Below are 23,953 nucleotides of genomic sequence, written 5' to 3'. Positions count from 1 at the left end.
GCAGCAGCTCAAGCGGAGCATTCCCAGGTTTGTTTGCACGGTAGATGAGTGTTTTGCAGTGACACTGTGCCCCACAGCCCGTGGCCAGCCTTCAGTGCTGAAGTTCCCACGCTCACGCCCCCGGTGTATTTGCTGGGGGGGGGGGGGGGGCGGCGCATTGCAAACAAACAGCGGGCAGATGCACAGCCAGCGCAATAAGAGCCTGGGGTAAAAGAAGGGGGGGTCGGTGTGAAATCCCGAGATCAAAACGCTGGGTGTGCAGAGGGGATGGTGAGAACATGTACCGTGTACAACCCAAACATCACTTTGGTTTCATCTCCCTGGGCAGCACGTGGCAACTTGTTGTCTTGCAACAGTGAAAATCATCGTGTAGGGCCCTTCTTCTGTTTGCATGTGGCTGTCAGGCAAACTATCGGATTTTGCTTCAGATCTGTACCTTTTCCAGGAGTTTTCATCTGCCACCAGATGGCATGGGGACCATGGAGCAGAGGAGTGTGGTCCTGCTCATGGAGGCAAAGTAGCCAGGAGCTATTTGATGCGTTTCCAAGGCCACTGCGCTGGTTTGGGTTTGGACTGCAGGGAATTTCGGTCCTGGCTTGTCAGGAGACTTCTGGCCCCTTGTGTCAGACTGCATCGGTTGGGATCACCCTGAGATGGGGATGTCTCGGACTCAAATAGAAGAACTATGCCAGGATGCCAAGAAATGAGTCTGCACTTGCAGGCAGTTCCTTGAGGGGCACCACTATTGCTCTCCCAACCCAATGGGACCTCTGGTAGCCCAAGCACAGCTCCTTTCAGGAAGGTGATGCCCACTACCACCACCCCACAAGCAGCACCCTATACCCAAGAAGGGCCCACAAGGGATATGGTCAGGGAGCAAGAGCCTCTTGACTGTTGTTAGCTCCAGCAACTTTGCATGCACAAACCCTCCTGAACCTGTTCACCCTATTCCAATGCAGGGCCTAGCTCTAATTAGGCTTTATGAGACCAAGAGGTCATTAGCCTGTCCCACCTGGACAGAAGAACAGCCCAGGTTATCTAAGCAGTATCCACCTGCACCGGAGATATTGCAGTGCTGGGAGCTCTGTGTTATAAACAGCTTCTTTTTCTTCCCCATCTAGAGCTCATGATTTAAACCTTATCAATGCTGCTAAACTTTTTAATGTATATCAATTGGGTAAAGTTCACAAACAAAGCAGGAATCGATTGGTGGAATAATAAAGTATTGATCACGTTGACTCTAACCGATGAACCTTCAAATCAATAATGAACACAGATCACATTCCCGTAGCACATTCAGTTACTGTTCACTTGGTGGCACACTCCGTGGGATAGCAGGTGGGAAAGGAAAAGCATTTCATAGCTCCACGTGTCTTGCAAAGCACTGCAGCAGGCACTGCTTAATGAATATGTTTCTCTAGGCACCAAGCACTTCTCAGATGGGCTCTCCATTTCTGTCATCACCCTCTTAGCCTTTTCTAAGCCTGCTTCTGGCTGGAGTTTCTCTCTGAAATGCTGACAGGGAGGAATACTCTGTTGCAGTTGCCTGTGCAGTGTATGAGTATTTGCCTACCTCTACCAGGAGTCCCTCAGCTGACATGTTTCAGGGCTGCGTGTATGGTTTCATGGCAGAGTCACCTGAAGGGTTTGCCACCTAGACTGAAAACCTGGTCTTTTGCTTGTCAGGTTCTGGGTTTAAAGCATAAAGTTTTCTGGGGCGTTCCCAAGACGAGAGGGGCATTGGTATCAGTACTACTTTTGATTGCAACAGTATTGATTGCACCAGTATTAACAGGCATGAGAACAACAGTGTATAAACTGGACTTGGACAGGTTTAAGATAGGAATGCGAAGAAGGTTCCTAATCATGAGGCTCCTGAGGCTTCACGTGAGCCCTTCTGGAGAGAGAAACCTCTTACTTTGGGTGTGGGTACAGCACAGCAGCGTCCTGCCCGTGCTGGGCTGCACTAAAGCCCACCAAAAGTCAGCTGTGCTTGGGAGGTACAGAGGAACCGTATTCCCTTCAGTCCTTGCCATGCCACAGCCCATACCGTCCAGCCAGTGCAGCAAGGCCAGACCGGCTCACAGCCAACCCCTAAAGTACGTCAAACTGCAGTTTCCACCACCCGTGGCTTGATGCTGGAGGTTTTACGCCTTATGCTCCCTGCAGTCTTTGACGTGCCAGTGCAGGGGTGCTGGGGGTGGGGAGTGGGGGGTCCACCCCAGCTGGCGTCTCACCCACCGCTGCGGGACTCTGCAGAGAAGGAGGGGCACGTTTCTCTCTGCCCTCCATTGCTCCCCACAAAAATCATGAGCTATTTCGTTTTCACACATCAGAGAAGAAAGCTGCCCACCCTGCCTGGTCCAGGCAGGGCTGTGATACCAAATCGTTCTTTTTAGAAGAGCATTTACTGTTTCCAAAGGTTTAAGAGAGCAGGAGGTAGCTCATTCGGTTATTCACTTGGACTCGGAGCTGTTACACACAGATCTTAATGGATAGTATTGATTGAAAGAAACAAAGCAGCAGTTTTCTTTCTTTCTATCAAGGGACTTCTAGGCTAAGATGAGGAGAGTTTGCTGGCTTACACTCTTAATGACAAAATACCGTATTACAAGGTCCCCAGAAGTCTCTCAGGATAGCACAGCAGTGAGAGAAAGAAATGTGCAAGGTGTTAATAGGATAACAAATTAATAGAGAATAGGATTAGCAAGGGACACAGGCTGGTACCAGGGCTCCCGAGGTCTCTGGTGTTAAGGTTTAATCCATTCTTGGCACGTCATCCTCACTGACAGATGAACACAATGGGAACCCACCTGATTCCTGGTGCCACTGGGATCCCCAGTGGCAGCTGGGACAGCGACGGCATTGTGAGCAGCCAAAAGACAATTTTAGGGGAAATCAGCGCCTGCAGTACCTGGAAAGCCAGTGTCATTCTGTCATGTAGCATCTGAAAACTGTGATGAAGCAGCAGGCTTGGAAACAGTTTTAAAATCATTACCTGACTCTCAGTTGTCCCATGCAATTTTCCCATCCATCTGCCAGTCATTTTGAAAGGTCGAGAGCAAGGACGTGCAAGTCTGGGGACCTGAGACTCAATGCTGCATCTAAATCTGGTTTGCTGCCATCCACAGGTGGGTGGCCCTGGCCACCAAGGCTCCCTGAGCAGACCCTCCCCACCTGGACAACTGCCTGGGCATGCCAGGGTTGGCCGTCAGCCATCAGCCACTGCAGAGGTGGCAGTTGAACCCAAACACGTTGCCATCGCCACCTTCCTCACCAAAAGACTCTGAGTCCCACCTCCAGCTTCAGGCTTCTGGACTTGGCAGAGGTTAGTTTTACCAACGGAACAGCCCGTGGCCTTTCTCGTTGCTGCTGAGGCCACCGGGAAGGCGATGCAAGCTGTGATGTCTGTGCTGCCTGTTGTAGTTCAGATTTCCAACCACTCCAGCCAGCCTCCCCTAGGCAGCTTTTCACACCTCAGCCCTCGGCTCCAGCCACCTTGGGTGCCTTTGGCAGTTCTCCTGCCTCTCATAAAATATCGATCTCGGGCTTTTAAATGAGTGAGAGACACCATCCACAAGCTGTTCTGTCCCTACAGGCTTGAAGACAAAAACAAAAGAGCTTTCACACCTACTCTGCTCTTGACAGTGAGGGATGGGTCACAGAATGGGACCTTTCATTGCCTTTAACGATGATGCTGATTTTGGATGGGCCCTGAAGGTCACTGAAGTTTTGGAGAGATAAGTGCCCCCCCAGCCCCCTTGGCAGTGCTGCTCGGTTGTGAGTACAATGCTCTGCAATACTTCATCCAGCGCTGCAACACCTCCTTGACAATATTCTGCCTCTCCATGACTTTGATGAGTCACTTATCATCTCTGCTTTTTTTTTTTTTTTTTAAGGGCCCCCTGTCTTTCCTAGATCATGTTAACAAGACAGCTATGGAGAACAGTGGCCCTAGGGGTCTTCATTAGTTCCTCCCAGATTTATGTTCCTTGCCAGTTTAATACAGTGTTTTGGGCATGGCTGCACAATGGTGGGGTCACAGTGAGTTTCCAGAGGTCAAGACCTTGATCCTTTTATTTATAGCTAAATGCGAAGGGAAGCTCTGCAACTGTTCGGCTGTTGCAGGGCTCCAGTAGGAAAATGCAGACAAGAGCGGGGGATACCTGCACAACCACATCTGGGATCTAGACACTGCTCTCAGGTGTCGTAGGATGGAGCTCCAAAAGATTTACAAAGCCAGCGTTTGCTTCTACAGGAAAATGTGTAGAAGGTGGAGGCCAAATAGACTCATATTGCTCAAGGGTGTGAGATCCATGTGGCTTTTCAGGTGGATCCCAGGAAGGGAGCCCCACTTCCTTGTACCCCTTAGAAACACAGATCCTGCAAAAGTTTTACCTCCACCATGCTTTGGAGGTGAACACACAAGGGAACTCGCACTCAGACTCACATTCAGTCCTCCCAGAAGACAGGTGAGCTGGAGACCTGAGCATGGTCTCCAGCCCAGCCATCCTACACCTTCAAGCATTGCCCTGCAAAGCAGGCTGCCACGATAACTTTGTTCTCTTCTCACTGTTTTATTTCCCAGCACAGGCAGCTTTGCACAGCTCATTTTATCCCCATCCCCATACACACTTGCAAGCGTCCCCTTGGTGCCTCACATCACCTCCCCTGGTACAGCTGACCCCATCTCCATGGGGGACCCTCCAGCATCATCCTTTTTTTTTTTTTCTTTTCCCCTCCAGATGCTTTCACTGCTGCTGACAGTAAATTGGCTCTTGGATAACAATGGAAATGCTACCACCTTCAGGCTTGCCCCACACCTTTCCTCTCCCATCACGGCCAGGGAAGCTCACACACCACGGGCACCCTCAGTACCAGGTCTACTGATGAGGCCAAAGGCTAATGAGCAGGTTACCAGAAAAAGCCCCTCCCCCTCATCAAACACGCAGCTAGGAAAAATAATCACGGCTGTATTCAGATAAATACGTTTTGATTTACACCACTGGGTCCACACTAATTCGGAGCAGCTAAGGCCAGGCTTGTGTAAGACTACTATAAAAAGAGATTCTGCCTACCAGCCCTTCCTCTCTTACAGCTCCAACCCATAATTTAGTAAGTGATAGGTGACCTAAAGGAATTCCTGGGTAGCTGTAAAACATGAGGGAGAAAGAAACAATCTTATTGTGTAGGCTACCACTGGTGAAGAAGTGATTGCACTGGTGCTGAAAAAAGGTAAGAAAGTAACAATAATAACGCATGAACATCAACATTCAGGAGGCACCATAATGGCTAATGGCTGAATGAAGGTTACAGTGGGCTGCTAATGTCGACATTTCTCCGAAACAGCATCCTTTGGCAAATTCAGTACTTAAACTCCCCCTGAACACTTATTAAAACTGACAAAATTGTTGCAGGTTTGAGGAATAATGAGCTCCTCCAAGCTTTTTTCAAAGAATTAAAGAAAATCATGAGTCCTGTCCTCGGATAAATCTGTGGCAGCACAGGTGAAACTCAGCATCAGCTGTTTTCCTATTAGATGTCTCCAGAAGCCTCTTGTTTGCTTGGTATCCTCTGCTTTACTTTAGATTAAAACATTTCCAGTACACAGAAAGGGCCGGAATGGGGTGTATACGTAGCTCAGCCCAGACGGAGCAACCCACTGCTGCCTTAACTAGTGAATTCATAAAGATTTAATGTACCTTCCATACCTTCCCATTTGAGAAAGGAGCTGGAGTGATCAGATGTGATGTGTGGGGAGAAGCAGCAGCCCAAAGCATTTCTGTGGCCCTCTCCAATTTCTTGTTTAATATTAATGGGAGCGTTTTATGCTTATGTAAGTTAGATACATGCCAAAGAAATTTGAATCAAGGTCTTAATACTTAACGCAAACATATTCCCTGCTGTTTTGCAAGGTTTAAAAAGGTGATCAAGACTTATTAGGATTAAGGGCTCATTTCAGCTGAATTGATCAGATGGCATTTGGGTGTAATTTAAGCTAAAAATACAGGGAAGGGATAAGCAGATTTTATTTCTATATAAAATTGTCTCCTCCTCTCCCTCTTTCTCTGCCATGCACACATGCGTACAAGTTTGCACTTACCCTGAGCAACATTGCCTGGGTTTGGGCTGTTTTTTTGGGTTTTTTTACACTGGGAAAGGTTATTTGGACTGGATCTGCAGTGAAGATAGCAATGCCTTGTTTCTCATCCTGACGTATTCAAACGTGTTCCCTTCCCCTGTCACCTGTGCCTTTTCAGTCTCACGACATGAGGGCTGATTGTCCGGAGCCACATTGCTTGAGCCACGCAGGGACTGATTTAGCTTCCACCATCATCGTCGTTTCACAGTTGCAATCACTGATATTTCTTGGAGTACATACCGAAATGTGTTCAGACAGTGAGAACTAGAGCCGGAACAGGAGGAGAGGGATGCTCTTTGGTGGAACAACATTGCCATCTCATGGTGCAGGTGCATCCCTACAAAGTCTGCAGTGATGCTCCCGTTCACAGCATCCAAGGTCGCAAGCTTCGAGCGCACGTGAGTCACGCTGCAGAAAATCCAGGTAAGTAAGCAAACTTCACAAGTCTGCTCCCAGCCTTAGAGGTGGAGGGACTTTACCAGGATCAGTCTCAAGACAGGCGTTTTGGATGCCCACCAGCAACCTCTCGCTGGTCCCCCTGTGACAGTCCTGCTGCTGTCTCTGTGCCAGCCCCTGCTCTCTCCACTTCAGAGTTCTTCTGTTAATTCTCATTTTCTCAGGCTTCACTAATAATTTCCCATGCGGCACCATATCAAATGCTTTATTGAACTCCAGATAGATTAGATCTACCAAATTTCCCTTGTCTGGAAAACCAATTATCTTATCAAAGGAAGATGTCAGCGCAGTCTGGCACAAACTGCCTTTGGTAAACCTGTGTTGCACTTTATCTCATTTTTCTCAGTGCCTTTAATTAATGTTTCCTTCAGAATTTGTCCTACAATCTCATGTATAACTAAAAGTGGGTTAACACATCCATAGCTGGCTAGCTCATGCTTTTCATTTTCCTTATCTTCCCTTACTTTCCTCATAATCCACTTGCTTGTAGGGGTTGTCAGTGCCATTTGACCTGCAAAAGTCATTAGAAATCTCTGCTCTCCCCTCTGCACATCATGTGCCACTTTTCCCCAAATGGGATGAAGAATTCCCCAAGCCCTCGGGCTTCATCTGGGTCCCCTCCAGGGTCCTGCTTTCAATGCAGATGTGGCAGCTTTCACTCCCCACCTCTTTCTCCAGGTAACTGTCTGCCTTCACTTTCCCATCCACATCACCTTTACCATCAAAACCTAATTATCTGTTTAATTTGGAAGGAATGTTTTGATTACTTTTTAGCTTGGTCTTGCTTTTGCTGGCTAGCTGCCCCCCTTTCTGCCTACATTGATGTATTTCACTAAGGAAACTTTCAATGATCTTCTTTTCCCATTGCATGTGCATGGTCATGCTCAGTCTCTAGCGTTCCCCTGACTTTGAAGGTGTACCTTTCTGTTGTCCTGATGTCTTTGTCCATCCCTGCCATCTCTCCATCCACTCTCTCTAATTTGGAGCTCATAGACTGGTTTGAGTTGGAAGAGACCTTTACAGGTCATCTAGTCCAACACCCCTGCGATAAGCAGGGACATCTTCAACTGGACCAGGTTGCTCAGAGCCCCATCCAACCTGATTTTGAATGTTTCCAAGTATGGGGCATCTACCATCCCTCTGGGCAACCTCTTCCAGTGTTTCACCAGCACCATTGTAAAAAAAATCTTTTCCTTATATCTAGCCTGATTCTGCCCTCTTTCAGTTTAAAACCATTACCCTTTGTCCTATCACTATAGGCCCAATTAAAAAGTCTGTCCCCATCTTTCTTATAAACTCCCTTTAAGATCTGGAGCCTATGTCGGTCTCCCATATGAGCACAAATTTCCAAAGAGTGGGAGCAGAAGACAAGGGATGGCCGCAAATTGTCCATGCAGGATAGATCTTCGTGCTCAGAGACACCTCTGCAACTTCCAAGTAATTGCAAAAATTGTTCTTACCTTTGGGAGAGAAGAGGTCCTCCTCTAAACGCGCCAGTGCAGTGTTGCTCATGGGAAGGTCTCATACCATCTCTGATGTCATGGACACACAAGTGGTCAGCAGAGCTGAAAGCAAGTTCCTTGTGTATTTTAGCCACCAAAATGTAATTCTGATTTTTCTTATCAGATCATGACATGCCATGACTGAAATGAAGGTAACATGGAAGTGAATGGCTTCTCCACACTGTTGCAACAGACCAAGTGTCTGTAACTTGCAGAATTATTCCATATTATTGCAGAGGGAAATCCTGAATTCTGCACAGAGATATGCTGAGTTTATTACAGTGTGGCAGTGGAGTGAGCTGTTGTCACACTGGGGCTGTAAGTTTAAATTTTGCTTAATATTTTTAATAGATGTCCCCTCCAGCTATCAATGGGTTCTTGCTCAGGTAGGCTGGGGAACTGAAGATGCTCACAGTGATCATCTTTGCCATTGTGCATGCCTAAAAAGCCCTGCAAAGTGCAGCCTTCCCAGCAGTCTGCTAGTTTTGTTTTGGCAGATGCTCAACCAAATGTTGCCTTTTGGCACGGTGGGATCCCAACTTTTTTAAATCCATCCTGTTGGACTCATGTCAAAATATGCTGACAGATAGATTGGGACTCTTGGAAATTCTTGTGTTTTTCTAGTTTTCTATATCAGAGTGCTGTGGCAGCTCTCTGGATGAGAGCACCATGATCACATGAGAAGGGAGGTCAGGACGGCGCTGGGGCTTGCTGATCACAATGGGGGAGAAATAACTGGGGTGAAGAAGGACTCATTACTTCCACCACAAACCTTCCTGTGATGGCAGGGGAGACTGGGCCATGCCAGCACAGTCACTGGAGTGCCTCCCAGACAGCTCTGCAGCCCCTTCTGCCTTTTTTCCATTCCCCAGGCTGTCAACTCGCTGGAGGAAAGCCATCTATCACAGCTCATCCAGTCAATCCACTCGTTACCTAGATGTAGCTTACAAGTGCACAATTTATGGTCAGTTGGTCCCTCTCTCCTGCTCTTTGTCAACACACGGCATTTTGTGGACAAGCTGGTGAGAATAAAGGCTGCGCTAGGGAACGTGCCCAGGCGCAGGGAAAGACCAGCCTCCAAAGTACACAAGCCAAGGAGGCACACGGGGGCCATGGGAACAAACGGGCTCGCAGGTGCGGATAAGGGCTTGGAAGCAAGCAGCCTTGCCGTCCCCCTTCGCAATCTTCAGATCAGGAAGTCATTGTGCTGAGATTTGTTTTCCTTTCCTTCCTCTGTACATAGGATAAAGCAGGCAGAAAGCGTGAAGCTGTTATTAGAGGCAGCACTCCAAGAAATCAAGAAAAATTTCACAGAAGCATGAGTCATGCCCCAAACTAAATATACCTGAAAAAAACTGGTAGTGTTATACACAACCTTATAATGACTTTATTCCTGTGGTGATCGTTGCTGCTGTTCTGGTTAATACCTTTCTCACTTCAAAAAACCTAACACAACCCTGTAGCAACATCTACAGAAATATTATTTGCTTGTATTATTCTTTAGGTGGTTCCTGTGCTGGAGGCAGTAAGTAGTTACAATCACTCAGTACATAATAGAGAAATTCATTCCAATAACAACAACAACAACAACATTTATTATTTTTGAAATATGAATCTGATGAATTCATGAATATAGAAAGCTCTTGTTGCTGGCTTTTCACAAAACGGTAATAAAATCAAGCATGATTCTTTGATAGACTTTTTTCTGTAGGTTTCTAATGCACTTACTCCAGACGTGCACCCATCACTGCTTAGCGCCGAACTGCTTGCCCTGCTCTGTGTCTGGATCCACATTCTCGCAATGACAACATGGGACCAGGCGTGCCTGCTCGCCCCGGGGTGCAGGCAGCGTTTTCCCTCTGGTGTTACCCAGGGGATGGCATCAGCTGCTCCGTCCCCATTGAGCAGGGCACAGGGAGGGCAGGGATCAAGGTGGGGCAGACCAGCCCGCTCAGGGCACTGTGCTAACAGAGCATTTACAAATGTTTGTCGTGTTACAAAAATGCTTTTTCTTAGAGGCGAAGCAACCACTTGTCTGGAGTTTTACCATTTTTCAGTGTTTCTCTTCTTGAGGGGCTGGGAGCTGTGTGGGGTCCAGCAAAGCCAGGCTTGCAGCAGTGGGTCAGACCTGGGTGGATTTGCTCTGGATCACCCTGCTCACGTGTGAACAGCCCGCAGACCGGTGATGGGCTCTCCTTTGAGGCGCGGGTTTGCCTTGCAGGGACTGAATCCTGGTGGCTGAAATATAATCTGTGGCATGTAAACTGGTAGCTTACACTGGCTCTGGTCAGAGGAAACAGAGCTGTTCCTAGGAGGAGGAGACTTTTAGAAAATGGTTTTGGCAAGTGAGGCTGCCGAGGTCTAATGGTATTTGCACTCTGATATACCAGCACAAAAAGCCTTCATGAGCTAAAGGCAGATTTAGCAGCACTCCCAGTTAGCCATCTCCCTCTGTACTATACTGACAACAGCAACTCTTCAGTTAACAACCCCTTGTAAAAAAATGAAGGCTGTCCAATGCAGAAACACTTAAAATCAGTTAGTTCCCCGAAGTCCTGATATGACGATGTGTAAATTAATATCACAAAAGCTCACTAAATTAAACCAGAGGAAGGCTATAATACTGCATGTGTGTTTGCAGGGAGTGATGGTATCACAGGCTGAGAAGCTGCAAAAAGCTTCAAGTAAAATTAGGCATATAAAAGTAAACTCTTCTCATATTGCAGATATGGTGGCTGCCTTTTCAGTCCTTAAACATGCTTTATCTCTAAAGCTGTTACGGACGTTGCAAGTGTTAGAAACACAAACATGGAAGCCTGTTGTGGTTTAACCTCAGCTGGCAACTCAGCCCCACAGAGATGCTTGTTCACACACCCCCGCTTGGATGGGGGAGAGAATTGAAGGAGTAAAAATGAGAAAACCCGTGGGCTCAGATAAAGATAGTTTAATAGGTAAAGCAAAAGCCACACACGCAAGCAAAGCAAAACAAGGAATTCGTTGCCCACTTCCCATGGGCAGGCAGGTGCTCAGCCATCGCCAGCAGGGCTCCGTCACGCGTCATGGTTTCGTGGGAAGACAAACGCCATCACTCTGAACGTCCCCCCTTCCTTCTTCTTCTCCCAGCTTTATATGCTGAGCATGGCATCGTATGGTATGGGGTACCCCTCGGGTCAGCGGGGCTCAGCTGTCCCAGCTGTGTCCTCTCCCAGCTGCCCCAGCCTGCTCGCTGTGGGGTGGTGTGAGGGGCAGAAGCCTTGGCTCTGTGCAAGCACTGCTTATCAAGAATAAGAACATCCCTGGCTGATAAACACTGTTTTCAGCACAAATCCAAACCGTAGCCCCATACCAGCTACTATGAAGAAATTTAACTGTATCCCAGCACAAACCAGCACAAAACCTTTAAGCACAAGTATATTGTTTTGCAATTGCTTGTAATTTGGCACAATTCAGCTCCTTGCTCTCCTTCCTCTGACATTTTTTCCTCCATCCATTAGTGCCTATGGCCCTGCCTTCCTCTGAATTGACTGACAAGCTTGCCTTTGAGAGATGTGGCTCTGGGTCCCCATACCACAAAGTGATATGAGCTTCACTTCTTTTCTGTCAGTATGCATGTAAGATGTAAGCGGTTTGCTGTTTCCCAAGCAACAACTATTGATTTTTTGTAAATAATTAAGAAAGCATTGTTTTATAACTTCCCCGTTGCTCAAAAGGATCAGACGAGTTTTCTACCATATCAACTTAATTCTAAAACAGACATAAGCTATCAGTAAATACCAAAAGCTATACATGCTGGCAGTTAACAAGAGCAAGTAGGATGCCTAAAGGGATTAGTCTATGAAGGGAGCAAGTCCAGGCACGTTTCTTGCCATATTTGTAAACGTTCAGGCTGCTCTTCCAGAGCTCTTATTCAAAACTGAGCACCATGGGTACAGGAACGGTTTGCTCACCTTGTCTTGGTTCTTACAAGGCCATAGCTGGCTACTGCATCCAGCTTTGGGCCCCCAGGATAAGAAAGACAATGGAAAACTAGGAAAGGTATAGTGGTGGGCCACCAGGATGGTTATGGAAGGCCACCAAGAAGGTTACAGAGGATGTACAAGGAGAGGCCAAGGGAGCTACATGTGCTCAACCCAGAACAGAGGTCAAGGGGGTCTAGCTGCTGTCTCTCCCTATTTAAGAGTTTCTAGGGAAGGCTGAGCCAAACCGTTCTTGGAAGTGCACAGCAAAACCGTGAAAGGTGATGGTGAAAGGCAGGGCTGAGCACAGGGCAATGACCACAGCTCCTGAACGACGGGCACCTGGGTTTAATTGCTGTAACTTCTTGAGATGGTTGTCCGATGGGCTGAAACTTCCTAGAAAGAGGTCTTTGGAGTTCCTTTGGCAAACAACATCAGTTGGGTCATTTGGGACAAATGTCTGTTTTTCAGAAGGGAGATAAGGGAAGTGAGAGCAGGTGATAAGCCCCAAGGAACTTATCTAACCCCTGTGCTTGGCGGTGGTCACAGGCACAGACCTGAGCCGACCTTTGGTAAGGTTTAGAAAATGAGATGGTTTTTGATACTATTTAATAACCTGGTTTAGGTGATGCTGAGAGTATGTACAGAAATATAATAATGTGTTCTCCTTCTAGGTGAACACCAGTGCCTTCACGGCGTGCTTGCCTTCATGGCTTCTCTTCTGAATCGGTGAGAAATCATCCTTTTGAATGTTACTGGGGCCAAATCCAGACCAGCAACTGCTTGGGCTCATGGAGAGCAGTGCTCCACCTTTGCTGGAGTATCCTCAAGCAGCCACGTCAATGCACTTCCATTTCTGGAGGAGATCTCCAGAGCAGGTATGTTCATCCTTTCACGGAGCAAAACTGAAGCAGATTCCCAAGCTCAGGAATAAAATGAACCTCATCTCTGAGTGGAGCAAGGGTGATTTTGTAGGATTACTGTCTCTCAGGTTATTCAGGATAAAGAGAAATCTCCACAGGGTCTCTGCTATGGAGAAGATGAAGGCTTGGGTGGGCTCTAGAGCAGAAAGCCAGGCTGTCCCAGTAAGCACTGTTCCTGCTCCAGAGTGTCAGGCAAAACAGTTGGACATTTGCAGCCCAAACCACTGGATGTGCCACTGGAAGTGGCTGACATTGCATGTGAACCAAACCTGAGCAGGCAGACCATAGGCCAGAGCTGGTGCAACATTTTCCCTGCAGCCGTGATGAGTCTTCTGTGGTATACAAGGCTGAAATGTCCCTCTGCACTTGTTCGATGTGCAGCAGTGTGGACAGGTGATGGGAAAACATGACTTTGTCACTAGTCACCTTGCTAGGAACTGGGGCCTCACTCTGCTGCAAATTGCTTACGTGACACAGGGGTGTGATTTTTGCCTCCCTTGGCCATGCCACCAAGCCCTTGGGGATGCAGAGGCACCTGGCACAGGCTCTGCCTGCAGACTCCCATTTTTCTGGCTTCCCATGCAGCAAAGCAGAAGATGGCAATGCAGAACAGCACCAGGATTTTGGCTCCTTCCTGTATTTATTTTTTTTTGGGGGGGTGGTGGTGGTGTGTGAAGCACACAGCCATCTCTGTCCAAGTAACCTGAAGTGCCCCATTCACCAGCACAGCCCCCAGTTCCACACAGACCAAGCTCACCAGTGCGTGTGAGCCTGCTTGTCATCCCCCCGCTGCCTTTTTCAGCAGGTGTTTGGGGACCCAGACTCGCTGGGTTGGCAGGGCACTGGCGAGGCCATGGCAGTGGCATCTGCGCATCGTGCCATAGAGCAGGAGCATGAGGCAGAGTCCTGGTGAGATGCTGGCAGCCCACAGCATCCGGGTCGGGGGCTGGGAGGGTATAAAGAGGTTTGCCTCAGTTCATCTGACATATTAAGCGAAAGGATGAGTCCAGCCCTCAAAAGCATGTTTCTGAGGCAAAGATGCTCATTTGGGAGATCAGAGCCCAGCCAAACCCTGGAGCTCTTCCTGTAGAGGTGCAGGGGTAGACAGAAGAATCCCCTAAGATAAATAACCCCATTTCTGCCTTCAAGTGAATGCTCCCCACAGCAGCCAGGGCTGCGGGCAGCCTGTATTCATGCACAGCCCTCTCACTTTCTGCCGCACATTGAGCCTGTGCATTTTGGCTCACAGTTTCATCTCCCCTGTATGCTGGTGGTAAGGCTGCTCCAGGCTGTAACTTTACACAGCCCCTTCTGCAAGAATGAGTTGCATTGAAAATTCTCCTGACTCCAGGACAGGGGCGTCAATAGCACATCAAGGCAATGGGGGGAGCTGGGGCAGGAGAGGGATGTGCGAGACAAAAGCTAGGCTGAAACTTTTAATAACATCTGCCAGCTGCTCCTGTATGATCCCCTGTATCAATGAATCCTCTAGGCTTAGCAGACACTATGTACGTGCACTAGGAAGGCATGGATGGATGGACGGATGGACAGATGGACAGATGGATGGATGGATGGATGGATGGATGGATGGATGAATGGACGGATGGATGGATGGATGGATGGATGGATGGATGGACGGACGGATAGATGGACGGATGGATGGATGGAAAGACGTGTTCATTCCTGGAGGAGGTCCCAGCTTTGGAGCTGGACACTGGCCATCCTATTTCCTTGCAGGTCAGACTGCAAACAATGGACTTGAGCGAGTGTTTGCCACAGGAGAGCGTTTCTCAGAGAGGTGTGTCAGGGCATGGGGGCTCCTCACTTACATCATTGCCCAAGGGACGTGTTTGGAATTGCAGCCCTCCTGGTGCGTTCACCCAGGGCGCTATCTGCTGATTAAGCTGACTATCTCGATAGCTTTCCGTGGGGACTGTTTGCTCTGCCTGGCTGTGGCAACTTTAGCTGCTCTTGCATCCTCCGCCAGCTCTATGCAGCAGGAAACACGTCCACAGGAGTGCAAACAGCCAGGGGCAAGTCCTTTGCACCCTGCCACAGGGCACAGCAGGAGCCCGAGCTGGCAAGGAGCAAACGGGCACTGCCATATTCAGTGGCTAAGAGCAAGCAGGCTGGCTTTTTGGTGCCATCACAAGCTGCGGGGAGGATGAGCTGAGCGCTTTTTGGTGGCTTTTAAGTACTAAGTGGCTGCTGTTAGTGGAGAGAAGTGTTTTTCTGAGGGGCAAATGAGTGTTTTTGCCATGCTTGCATGTGCACAACATGTGGGGCTGCCAGCACTCGTCGGTTGGATGGTAAATCTGGATATATAGCCTTGCCAAAAATCAGGAGAAGGGAAAAAGAGCAGGAGGGAAGCTGCAAAGAGCCTGATTGCTATGGGTGACTGGGAGCCAAGGGCTGCATCTGGTCTTCTCCTCGCAGAGGCTGAGCAGCACTCATCCAGCACAGGTCAGGGTTGCAGGAGGGATATGCTGGGGAGTTCTCTGCAGCACTATAGCTCCACCTCTCCCTTACAAATCCTGCTATCCCAGCACAGGATGGGCACAGAAGTTCATACCCCTTAGACCCCAGGGCCAGGAAAGCTCTGGGGGATCCTTCCAACCTTAGGTGGGTCATCCCAATCCTGGGGGCACCTGATGGTGCTCCTGTACCCCTCAAGGCATCCGCCTGTGGACAGGTTGTAGGGACAAGCAGAGCCTCTGACGGATCAGCAAACCTCCCCACCTGCCTGATCTCTAATGAGGAGCTGGGCAGGCATCTGAGCTTGTCAGGCAGCCAGTTCAGGATGTGTTGTGTTATTTGGGATGTGTTTGTGTAGGAGGCCCTGTTGTTGCCTTCCTTGAAAGTATTCAGAGCATCAGTGCCACCCCAGCAAAGTCGTTTGTTGCTGTAAGGCAGAGAACGGTAGTTTCCATAAGCACAGTTCTAGATACAAAGAGAAAAGGCTTAATATGCTGCAAACCACCCCAAAAAGGTGATATCAGTCTGCCTTTTGGCACCCACTTTGCTCAGTTCTACCTGTCTCTTGTGACCCTGGCAGAGCGGTGCAGCTCACATTTGGCTGCCCAAAGGACCTCGCACTGCGTGCTCCTGTGTGCCTGCACCTTTGGAAACGCAGCCCTAGCTCCTTGCTCAGCCTTATCTCAGCGCAACAAGAATGCAAACACCAGAGCTGGTGGAGAGTGAGCCATGAGGCTGCTCCAAGCCCCAGCAGAAGATAGTGGAGAGGCAGCGCAGCTCCGCTGGCACAGGCAAGGGGCTCTCCACCGGCTGTGGATACCTTCCAGCGTGGTTCGGCTTGGCTTTGCTTCCCAACAGATTGCACGCTTTCCCTGCTTTTTACAGCCAAGAGGTCAGTTTTGCTTTATCTTTAAAAATGTCAGGTTGTAGAATCAGAAAGTGGATGAGAAGCCATGTGGTAAGAAGCCACTTCTTTGTATGTGTTGCTGGAGGTCGGAATGGCTGCATTAATTACAGTCTGCAATGAATACTATATATTCTTCTACAGGCTTTCCATTTGAAAGAGGTTTCCAAATGTGCCTGGTGTTAAATCTGTAAGGAAGTTGGCTTTGAAGTGCACGCACGTGCGCTAACTTGATTGGAGTTGTAATTTACTCGACCAGATTCTGTAAAGACGTCAAAATAAATCAGCGTAGGTTCAAGCGATGCTGCATGTGTTACAAACAGGGACTGCCTTGGGGTTATTCCCTGCCAGTCATCCAGTTGGATGGGTGCAGACCCAAAGGCAAACCCCACCAGTTCTTGGAGGAAAGCCGCAGTGCTGGGGATTGGCAAGAGGATGGGAGTCTCTCTTATGAATCCCAAGGGATGCCCAGGAGCCATGGGAATGAGGTTTCAGTGACAGTGGAGTTTGGTGTTGCCATAGGACTCTGATCTGTGCATTATTTACCAGTGGTGCGTAAACTGTAGTTCTTGTTGCAGGTGACTGGCTTCAGGTAGTCTAAAACTCAAATCAAATTTAAACTGAAGGGCTGTGCAAACTAAAAGCTGCAGGTGCTGTTATTTTTTTATTTAAAAAAAAATCCTTTGGGCAAATGAGGAGGAGACTTAGTCTCCGTGCAAGGTGAAGCCATGTCCCGAGTCCCTGTGAGTCGAAGACCCCGGGGGGGCATCCCTTTGGCTGGGCTGCTGCAGGGACCCCAGCATCTGCGGGGCCAGGCTGTGAGGTGCTGGGGGTGCGTGTGGCTGGAAGCGCCCCGGCGGGCTGATTTACTCCTTTCAGTGGCATTTACTGAAAAATCCTGCTGTACCTTCCTGCTGCACGTGTCTCACAGACACCTCGGAGGAATTATCACACAGCAGTAACAGCACTGTAGTGTGCTGACATTCGTAGTAATCTCTCTTGTAGTCTCCCACCCGTTTTCATCCTGCACTTGAAATACTGAAATTGCCCCGAGAAAAGAAATATCTTTACAAGATGGGCCATCAAGCCAGCATGCCGTCTGCTGCATCCAGAAAAGCAACCCACTCAGCAGGGTAATCTATTCAATGGCTGGGATTTATTTTTAACATTCAGTTCTGCAGTCCTTTTAACTTGAGCAGGGAAGTGAACATTTTGATAACAGCAGCCTCCAGGTCAAATGTGATGAGAATTCATAACTCGCCACATAGGGGTTTTGGAAAACCAACCAAGCAAAACAATTTCCCAGAATGAGACGATGAAGATTCGTGTTCCTCTTCACAATGTCGTACACAGAGCCAGTATCTGTTGGAGTGTCTACTTATTCTCTCCCCACAATTTGCAAATAAAATGCCTCCCAGACTATTTTAAATTTGAACAACTATTGAGAGCACGGCTTTGCTAGGCTGCTCATAAAGACCTGAGACGTCGGATCTTTAGGCCATCAAAGAAGAAATATTAATCCGGTAATGGGAATGTCCTGATGGTCCCATTTCTAATCAAAGCAAAGCCTGGGTTTTCTGCTTCAAGCAAACATTGCCAAGAGAGTGGCATCAAGATTTAAGAATTGCAAAGAAGGGAGAGAGGGAGCTCCCATCCCTGGACTGCACCGGAGCAGCAGCACAGAATCAGCAGCAATTTAGGTCAGAGCTGGGACTGGGGGGGGGAAAAATAAGTCTGATAATCTGGCCAAGGACTGGCGAGGGAGCTGCTGGGGGGCAAGTTTTCCTTTCTGTTTTATTTTCAAATGGCTGGAGTAAGTCGGAAGCATGTGTCTGAGAAAGAGGCAGCAGGGGAACATGGAAGGAAATTTTGTAGTTCAGGTAATGGAGTTTATTTTAATCTCTCTGCTGCTGGTGTTTCCTGAGGCTTGTCATGCTGGGCTCAGCAGAAGGCATTCATGCTGCACCTGAACGTCGCGGGGGCTGCGGCACTCTGCAGCATCGGCTGCCTTGTCGGCAGGCTGGGGGACAGGTCATTTCCAAACTCCTTCTATTTGCTCTTTGTTCCCCATCTTCTGTCCAAATCCGATATCCGCAGGGAGGGCCCTGCACAGGGTGCTGCCTCTCACAGCGGGGGCTCCTCTGCAGAGTGCTGGGGCAAGGAGAGAAAGTGGGAAAATGACAGGAAAAACAGTAATACTAACACAGCAGCATCCCCTCCTCTGTAGGCTGCTTTGTCCAGCAGATCGTACCCACAGCCACACTGGTGCCCGGTGGCTGTAGCACTGTCACCTGATTCACCCTGGCATCTTCTCCCATGCTGTTGTGGGGACCCAGGGGGCAATGAGAAACTGTGCAGTAGCAACGGCAAAGAAGAAAATCTGCTATGCAGCATGGAAAGCTGTGCTGATGGGAACAGTCATTGCTTTAATATTTAATTTGATGAGATCTAGCTCCAAGAAATGGTTCAGGAGCTGCCACAGCTTCAAGCACGTGCTCAGCGCTTGCAGGGGAATTTCCACGGGGTTTGCTGTGCTGCAGACTTATCTATATTCTGGCTGGGTGACATGGTAATGCATCTCATTAATTATCTGAGCACACAGAGCTGTGTTTCCTCCCATTCCCTTTAATTAAACAAGCTTTAAACACTTCCAGGGGTCACCTGGACATTTGGTTGTCATTCAGAGTGTCTCCCCTCTGTTGGACCCTAGCTCATGATCTCTGCAGAGCAAATGTGGGCTGCTCAGAGGCAGCCGGGTGGCGTTTCAGGAGGGAATTTCCTTGCGTCAGGAGTCTGTCAAACAGTGCAATGCTGATAAGATTCAATCCTGCCTCTCACTGGCAGGAACTCTCCAGTGCTGTACAGGCTTGTGTTGAGGTGAGACCAGGAACGAGGAGCTAGGCCAGGCTGATGTAGGCATGAGATGGGTCTCACCTAAAACCTCTCCCTTTTTTGTCCTTTTAGGTGGATCCCATTGGCCCAAAACTGTTTCTGAGACTGAGATTCAGCTTGCAGCAGAGCCAGTTTTCCTCCGTGTACCAGTCTCCTGCCTTCAGAAATCCCTTTGCATGCTCTAGACATTTTGGGTGTCTTCACTGGGGAGCTGGGCTTTAAGGGAGCATGATTGCCACCATGACGGCAAACAAGCAAGATAGAAATGTGGATTTGTCAGAACTATAATCCAGGTACGTCCTAGTTCCTTGCTTGTACAAAACCATCTGCTTTCTATCCTTGCATCTGCCTCTCTCTGGGTCTTCTGCAGCCCCATCCCTTTAGGGAGTCCCTCATGGCCTTCAGGGTTGAAGTGTGAGCAGAAGGGTCAGACTGGGAAAAAGACTTTGGTGCCTATGTGCCAATGTTTTAGCTTTGGCCAACACATCCCAAACTGTAATCATGATGTTCCCTTCACTGACACTTACAGTCCCCTTGGTCACCTAATTCCACTGCACATTTTGCTCCTCTGATCCCCTGGACTTCTCCTGCAAGTAGACGAGCAGTTGGCATGATGCTGCAGGGATTGGGAAGTCTGCTACACCAGCCTGCCCCAGGGATGGGCTTGAGGGTCCTTGCCTTGGCATGGGGTGAGGTGATCCTTCTCACCTTGCTCTCCCTGCTCTCTTCCTTCGTCCTTCCCTCTCTGCCAACCCAATGACTGCATAGCTGTGCCATGAGACATAGCTGCATGTCCCTCCTCCAAGACTTCTCCTGGCCCTCCCTGCCTGGCTGGGGGTGAGGAGGTGGGACCCCAGCACTTCACCCCACAGGGCAGAGCCCTCTGTACTGTGAGGCATCTCACCACACTTGTCCTTGGGAAAAGGCATGAGCTTCACCAAACTGCCTTCATGCTACGCTGTCCAAAGCCATGTCCTACCATTTCCCGGTCCTGCTAAGTAATAACACTGGCATGTATTTTTGCTGTTCCTTGTCTCTCCTTAGCATCCATGTCTGAGGCATGACCCCAAAGGCCAGGGAAGCAAGAATGTTGAAGAAAATGCAGATATGCCTCTGCTTCTTCTTTATCTCGGGCATTTTGTACGAGATCTCACTGCTGTCCAGCTGGTCCTTCTCCCCTATGCCTATGTCCAAGCACTTCTTGACACCTGAGCAGGTCTTGAACCTCGGCAAAAGCATCATTTTTCTGGAGACGACAGAGCGCCTGGAGCCACCCCCACTGGTGTCCTGCTCCGTGGAGTCTGCCGCCAGGATTTATGAGGACCGGCCCATCATCCTTTTCATGAAGGGACTTGCAAACGACACAGCACTGGACTTCAATTCCAGCTATGCAGCCTTCTCGCTTTTGTCTTCTATGAAGAATGTCTTCATTTTTCCTCTCCAGATGGAAGCTGTCTTTCAGGAGACCCCTCTGTTCCAGTGGTACAACGAGGTAATCATTATAATAGGGCGAAAAATCGGGAAATGGGAAAATAGTTATAAATAGAGGGGGGAAGAGTCTGAAGTAAGCTTAGAATGAAAGGAGGAATGCAGGACTGACTATGCAAAATCAGTCACTTTTATTTTTTAGTTCAGAATAGATGAATTTTGGCCATATTTTGCAGTGTGGTCGTCTATCTGTTTGTTGAACACATTTATCAGCATTTTTCCTCCTATCTGGAGAATCAGATTTTTTGGCAAACAAAACGTTGGTAAAAATAGATTGCATACGTGTTTTGATAAAACATCACTTAATAATCTTTCTCAACAGAAGCTGGCTGAACAAAATGTGCTGCCTGAGTGCTTGTCAATGCTGCCATGCACTGACAGAGCCCCTAGTAGATATGAAGTGGGAGAGATTTCAGTTTTTGTAATAGCAATGTGCAAAACTAAGGTGGGACCTTGTGAGCTCCACCCTGGAAAGAAGTTCCTGGCAAACAGCTTGTGAAGTAGCTTTTGTCAAATTAATTTGGCTCCATCTCTGTGCAGGGCAGGCATTTTTCTTCCAAATTCTTGCTTCTCCCTGCAAAAACTTACTCCAAATACCAACAGTTCAAATGAAAACTCTCCAGCCTGTTTCAGAGAGCTCGGAGTGATCAAGGAGTGTGTTAAGTTGGTTGTGTCCGACAGAAATAGCAGGCAATGATTCATGGTATCATTGATTTAACATTGTAGGTTCCATCAAAACACCTGTGAAATGTTCCTGCACTCATTTGTATTAACGAAGCATTGCTCTGCACTGCTCCCTTATCTTGCTCCAATAAAATTCAATAGCTGGAGGGAGGAAGAAAAGGCGGTCAGTGACATTTGCAGGTGTGCAGGTGCAGTTTTATGGTGCCATTTGCAGCCCAATGGATGGATGTGGTCCGTTCTCTGCCGGTGGCATCACTGTCTCACCTTTCTGACTCTGCAGGTGGTCCCGGAGCAGGAGAAGAACTGGGTCCATGTCAGCTCTGACGCAAGCAGACTGGCGCTCATTTGGAAGTATGGAGGTATCTACATGGACACCGATGTCATCTCCATCAGGCCCATCCCTGAGGAAAGCTTCCTAGCAGCACAGAAGTCACGGTTCTCCAGCAACGGGATCTTTGGCTTCCCAGCCCACCACAAATTTATTTGGGACTGCATGGAGAACTTTGTTCTCAAGTACAATGGGTACATCTGGGGGAACCAGGGGCCCTTTTTAATGACAAGGATGCTCAAAACCATCTGCAATCTCACAGATTTCAAAGGCAGCGAGGACCACAGCTGCCAGAATATTTCCTTCCTCAATCCCCAGCGTTTCTACCCCATACCATACCCAGCCTGGGGCCGGTACTATGAGGTGTGGGACAAAAGCCCCAATTTCAACCACTCCTATGCGCTGCACTTGTGGAACTTCATGAACCGCAACCGGAAAACTGTGGTCGCGGGCAGCAACACGCTGGCTGAAAAACTGTACAAAACCTACTGCCCCACCACCTACAAGGACCTGATCCAAAATGCAAAGCTGAAAGATTTCACATACTCTGAGGACGCTGCATGACATGGTGTAAGGAGGAGGGGGGTGATCTTTCCAGCCCTCCCCGTCCTGGGGCCAAAACACAATCACCACTCGTGTCAGCAGCTGGCTTTGTAGGAGAAAGACAGACCTTTTGATAACCACCATCCCTACTCCTTTGGGAGGATAAGAGGCTTGTGCAACACTGTGGTGGCTGTCCATCGGGTGTAGCCTCCCACGACGCTAAGGACACCTTTGCCTCAGTTCTGTTTCCTTATAGCTGCTCCTGAACCAAACCTTCCTGCATCAAATGGACTTACAGGCTTTACTAGGGAGCTTTTCCAAGGGAAAAGTTCCTAAAGAGATGTGGGGCCTCCTGGGGGGAATTTTGTCTCTGCACCTCTTGGCGCTATTGGCAGCTACCCGTGCCAGAAGAGTTGCAAACAAAATGGGCTTTGGACAGTGTTGAAGCCTCTGAGGCAAGTGTAATGCGAATGTACAGCAAAGGATGGATGACAGTAATTGCTAATGAAAAGAAGCCCAAACTGTCTCTTTATTAATCTGTGTTTTTCTCACACAAACTTTACACCCTACGTTTTTGAGAGGGACCTTACCTGTGCAAGGGAAAATAAAACGCTTAATAAACCACCACTCCTCTGAGCTTGCTTGCTTTCCCCTGTGCGCCTCTGGAAAATGAGTTACATTTTTCAAATGTTTGTGCTCACGCACCTTTACATTGGCTTCTCCTCGGAAGGGACCGCACTGTGCCACCCCCTGCGGTCGGCTCTGGCTGCAGAGTCACATCTGCCCCTGGGAAGGAGATGCTGAGGCACCGAGAAAGGATAAGGATGGCTCTGCTGGGCTCCCAAATCCCTTCGAAATAGATGGAGTTCAGCTGCTGATATGGAGAAATACTGTGAAATGGGGACAATGGACATCGATTGTGATTGTATATGTCTGCTCAAGGAATGTGGGTATGGTGACTGGTCATGGGTGTGGTGTATGGTCACATAGTCACACAGCTTTGAGGAGACACCTACCCTTCTTCCTCTAACAACGGGGCTATTTATAAAAGGATGAGAAAAGGATGAGAGACATTCCAATGTTATCTAGAGGAAGGGAGTGCTAAGTCTTCTTGCTGGAGAAGATCAGATGGTCACAAGGACATTTATCACCTACAAACCTGCAAGACCACCACATTCCAGGCAAAGGACTGACAAGCTAATTAACATAGGAAGCGAGAGTAAGCGGGTTTAGGTAACGAATATGTATAGGCGTTAATTGAATATTCATTTGTTTTATTGTATAAATGTGAGATGGTTCGTCACTTCGGTCATGCACGCTTGTGGAGGAGCGATCCCCCGTGCATCTGCGCGCAATAAACATACCTACTTTATAACTTTCGAGTTATAGAGTCTAATTCCGTATGCCACTGCCCTGGAAATGAGGTGCCGCAGCTCTGTCCAGCCGTGTGAAAATCCCTGTTTAACCCCAACAGGTTTTTCTCCGGAAAGCAACACATCCCCTTGCATTTACCTTTTTCCCAGGGTAATGCCAATCCACCCAACCCCCCTGAAAAGAAGCCCAGCTTGCAAATCTTAATTTTAAGTCTGTCCAAACAGCTGTTTTTAACTTGGGAGCAGAAAGGCAGGGGTGGATCAGTGGCCCGTAATCGAATGTTTGC

General features: G+C 48.5%; 1 protein-coding gene across 1 annotated transcript; it reads left to right on the top strand.

Annotated features, from left to right (window-relative positions):
• Positions 1–6,462: 6,462 nt before the first annotated feature.
• On the top strand, positions 6,463–22,498 carry A4GNT (alpha-1,4-N-acetylglucosaminyltransferase). Its single transcript, XM_037407540.1, is given in 5 exon segments — positions 6,463–6,565; positions 19,323–19,543; positions 20,295–20,329; positions 20,331–20,742; positions 21,703–22,498. Coding segments are annotated over 5 exon segments (1,383 nt in total). The 3' UTR covers positions 22,315–22,498.
• Positions 22,499–23,953: the final 1,455 nt, after the last annotated feature.

The sequence above is a fragment of the Falco rusticolus genome, chromosome 13 (assembly GCF_015220075.1).
Source record: "Falco rusticolus isolate bFalRus1 chromosome 13, bFalRus1.pri, whole genome shotgun sequence".
In the NCBI taxonomy this organism is placed as follows: domain Eukaryota; kingdom Metazoa; phylum Chordata; class Aves; order Falconiformes; family Falconidae; genus Falco; species Falco rusticolus.
Note: the sequence above shows the minus strand (reverse complement) of the source record. Positions and strands in the feature narration are given on the sequence as shown.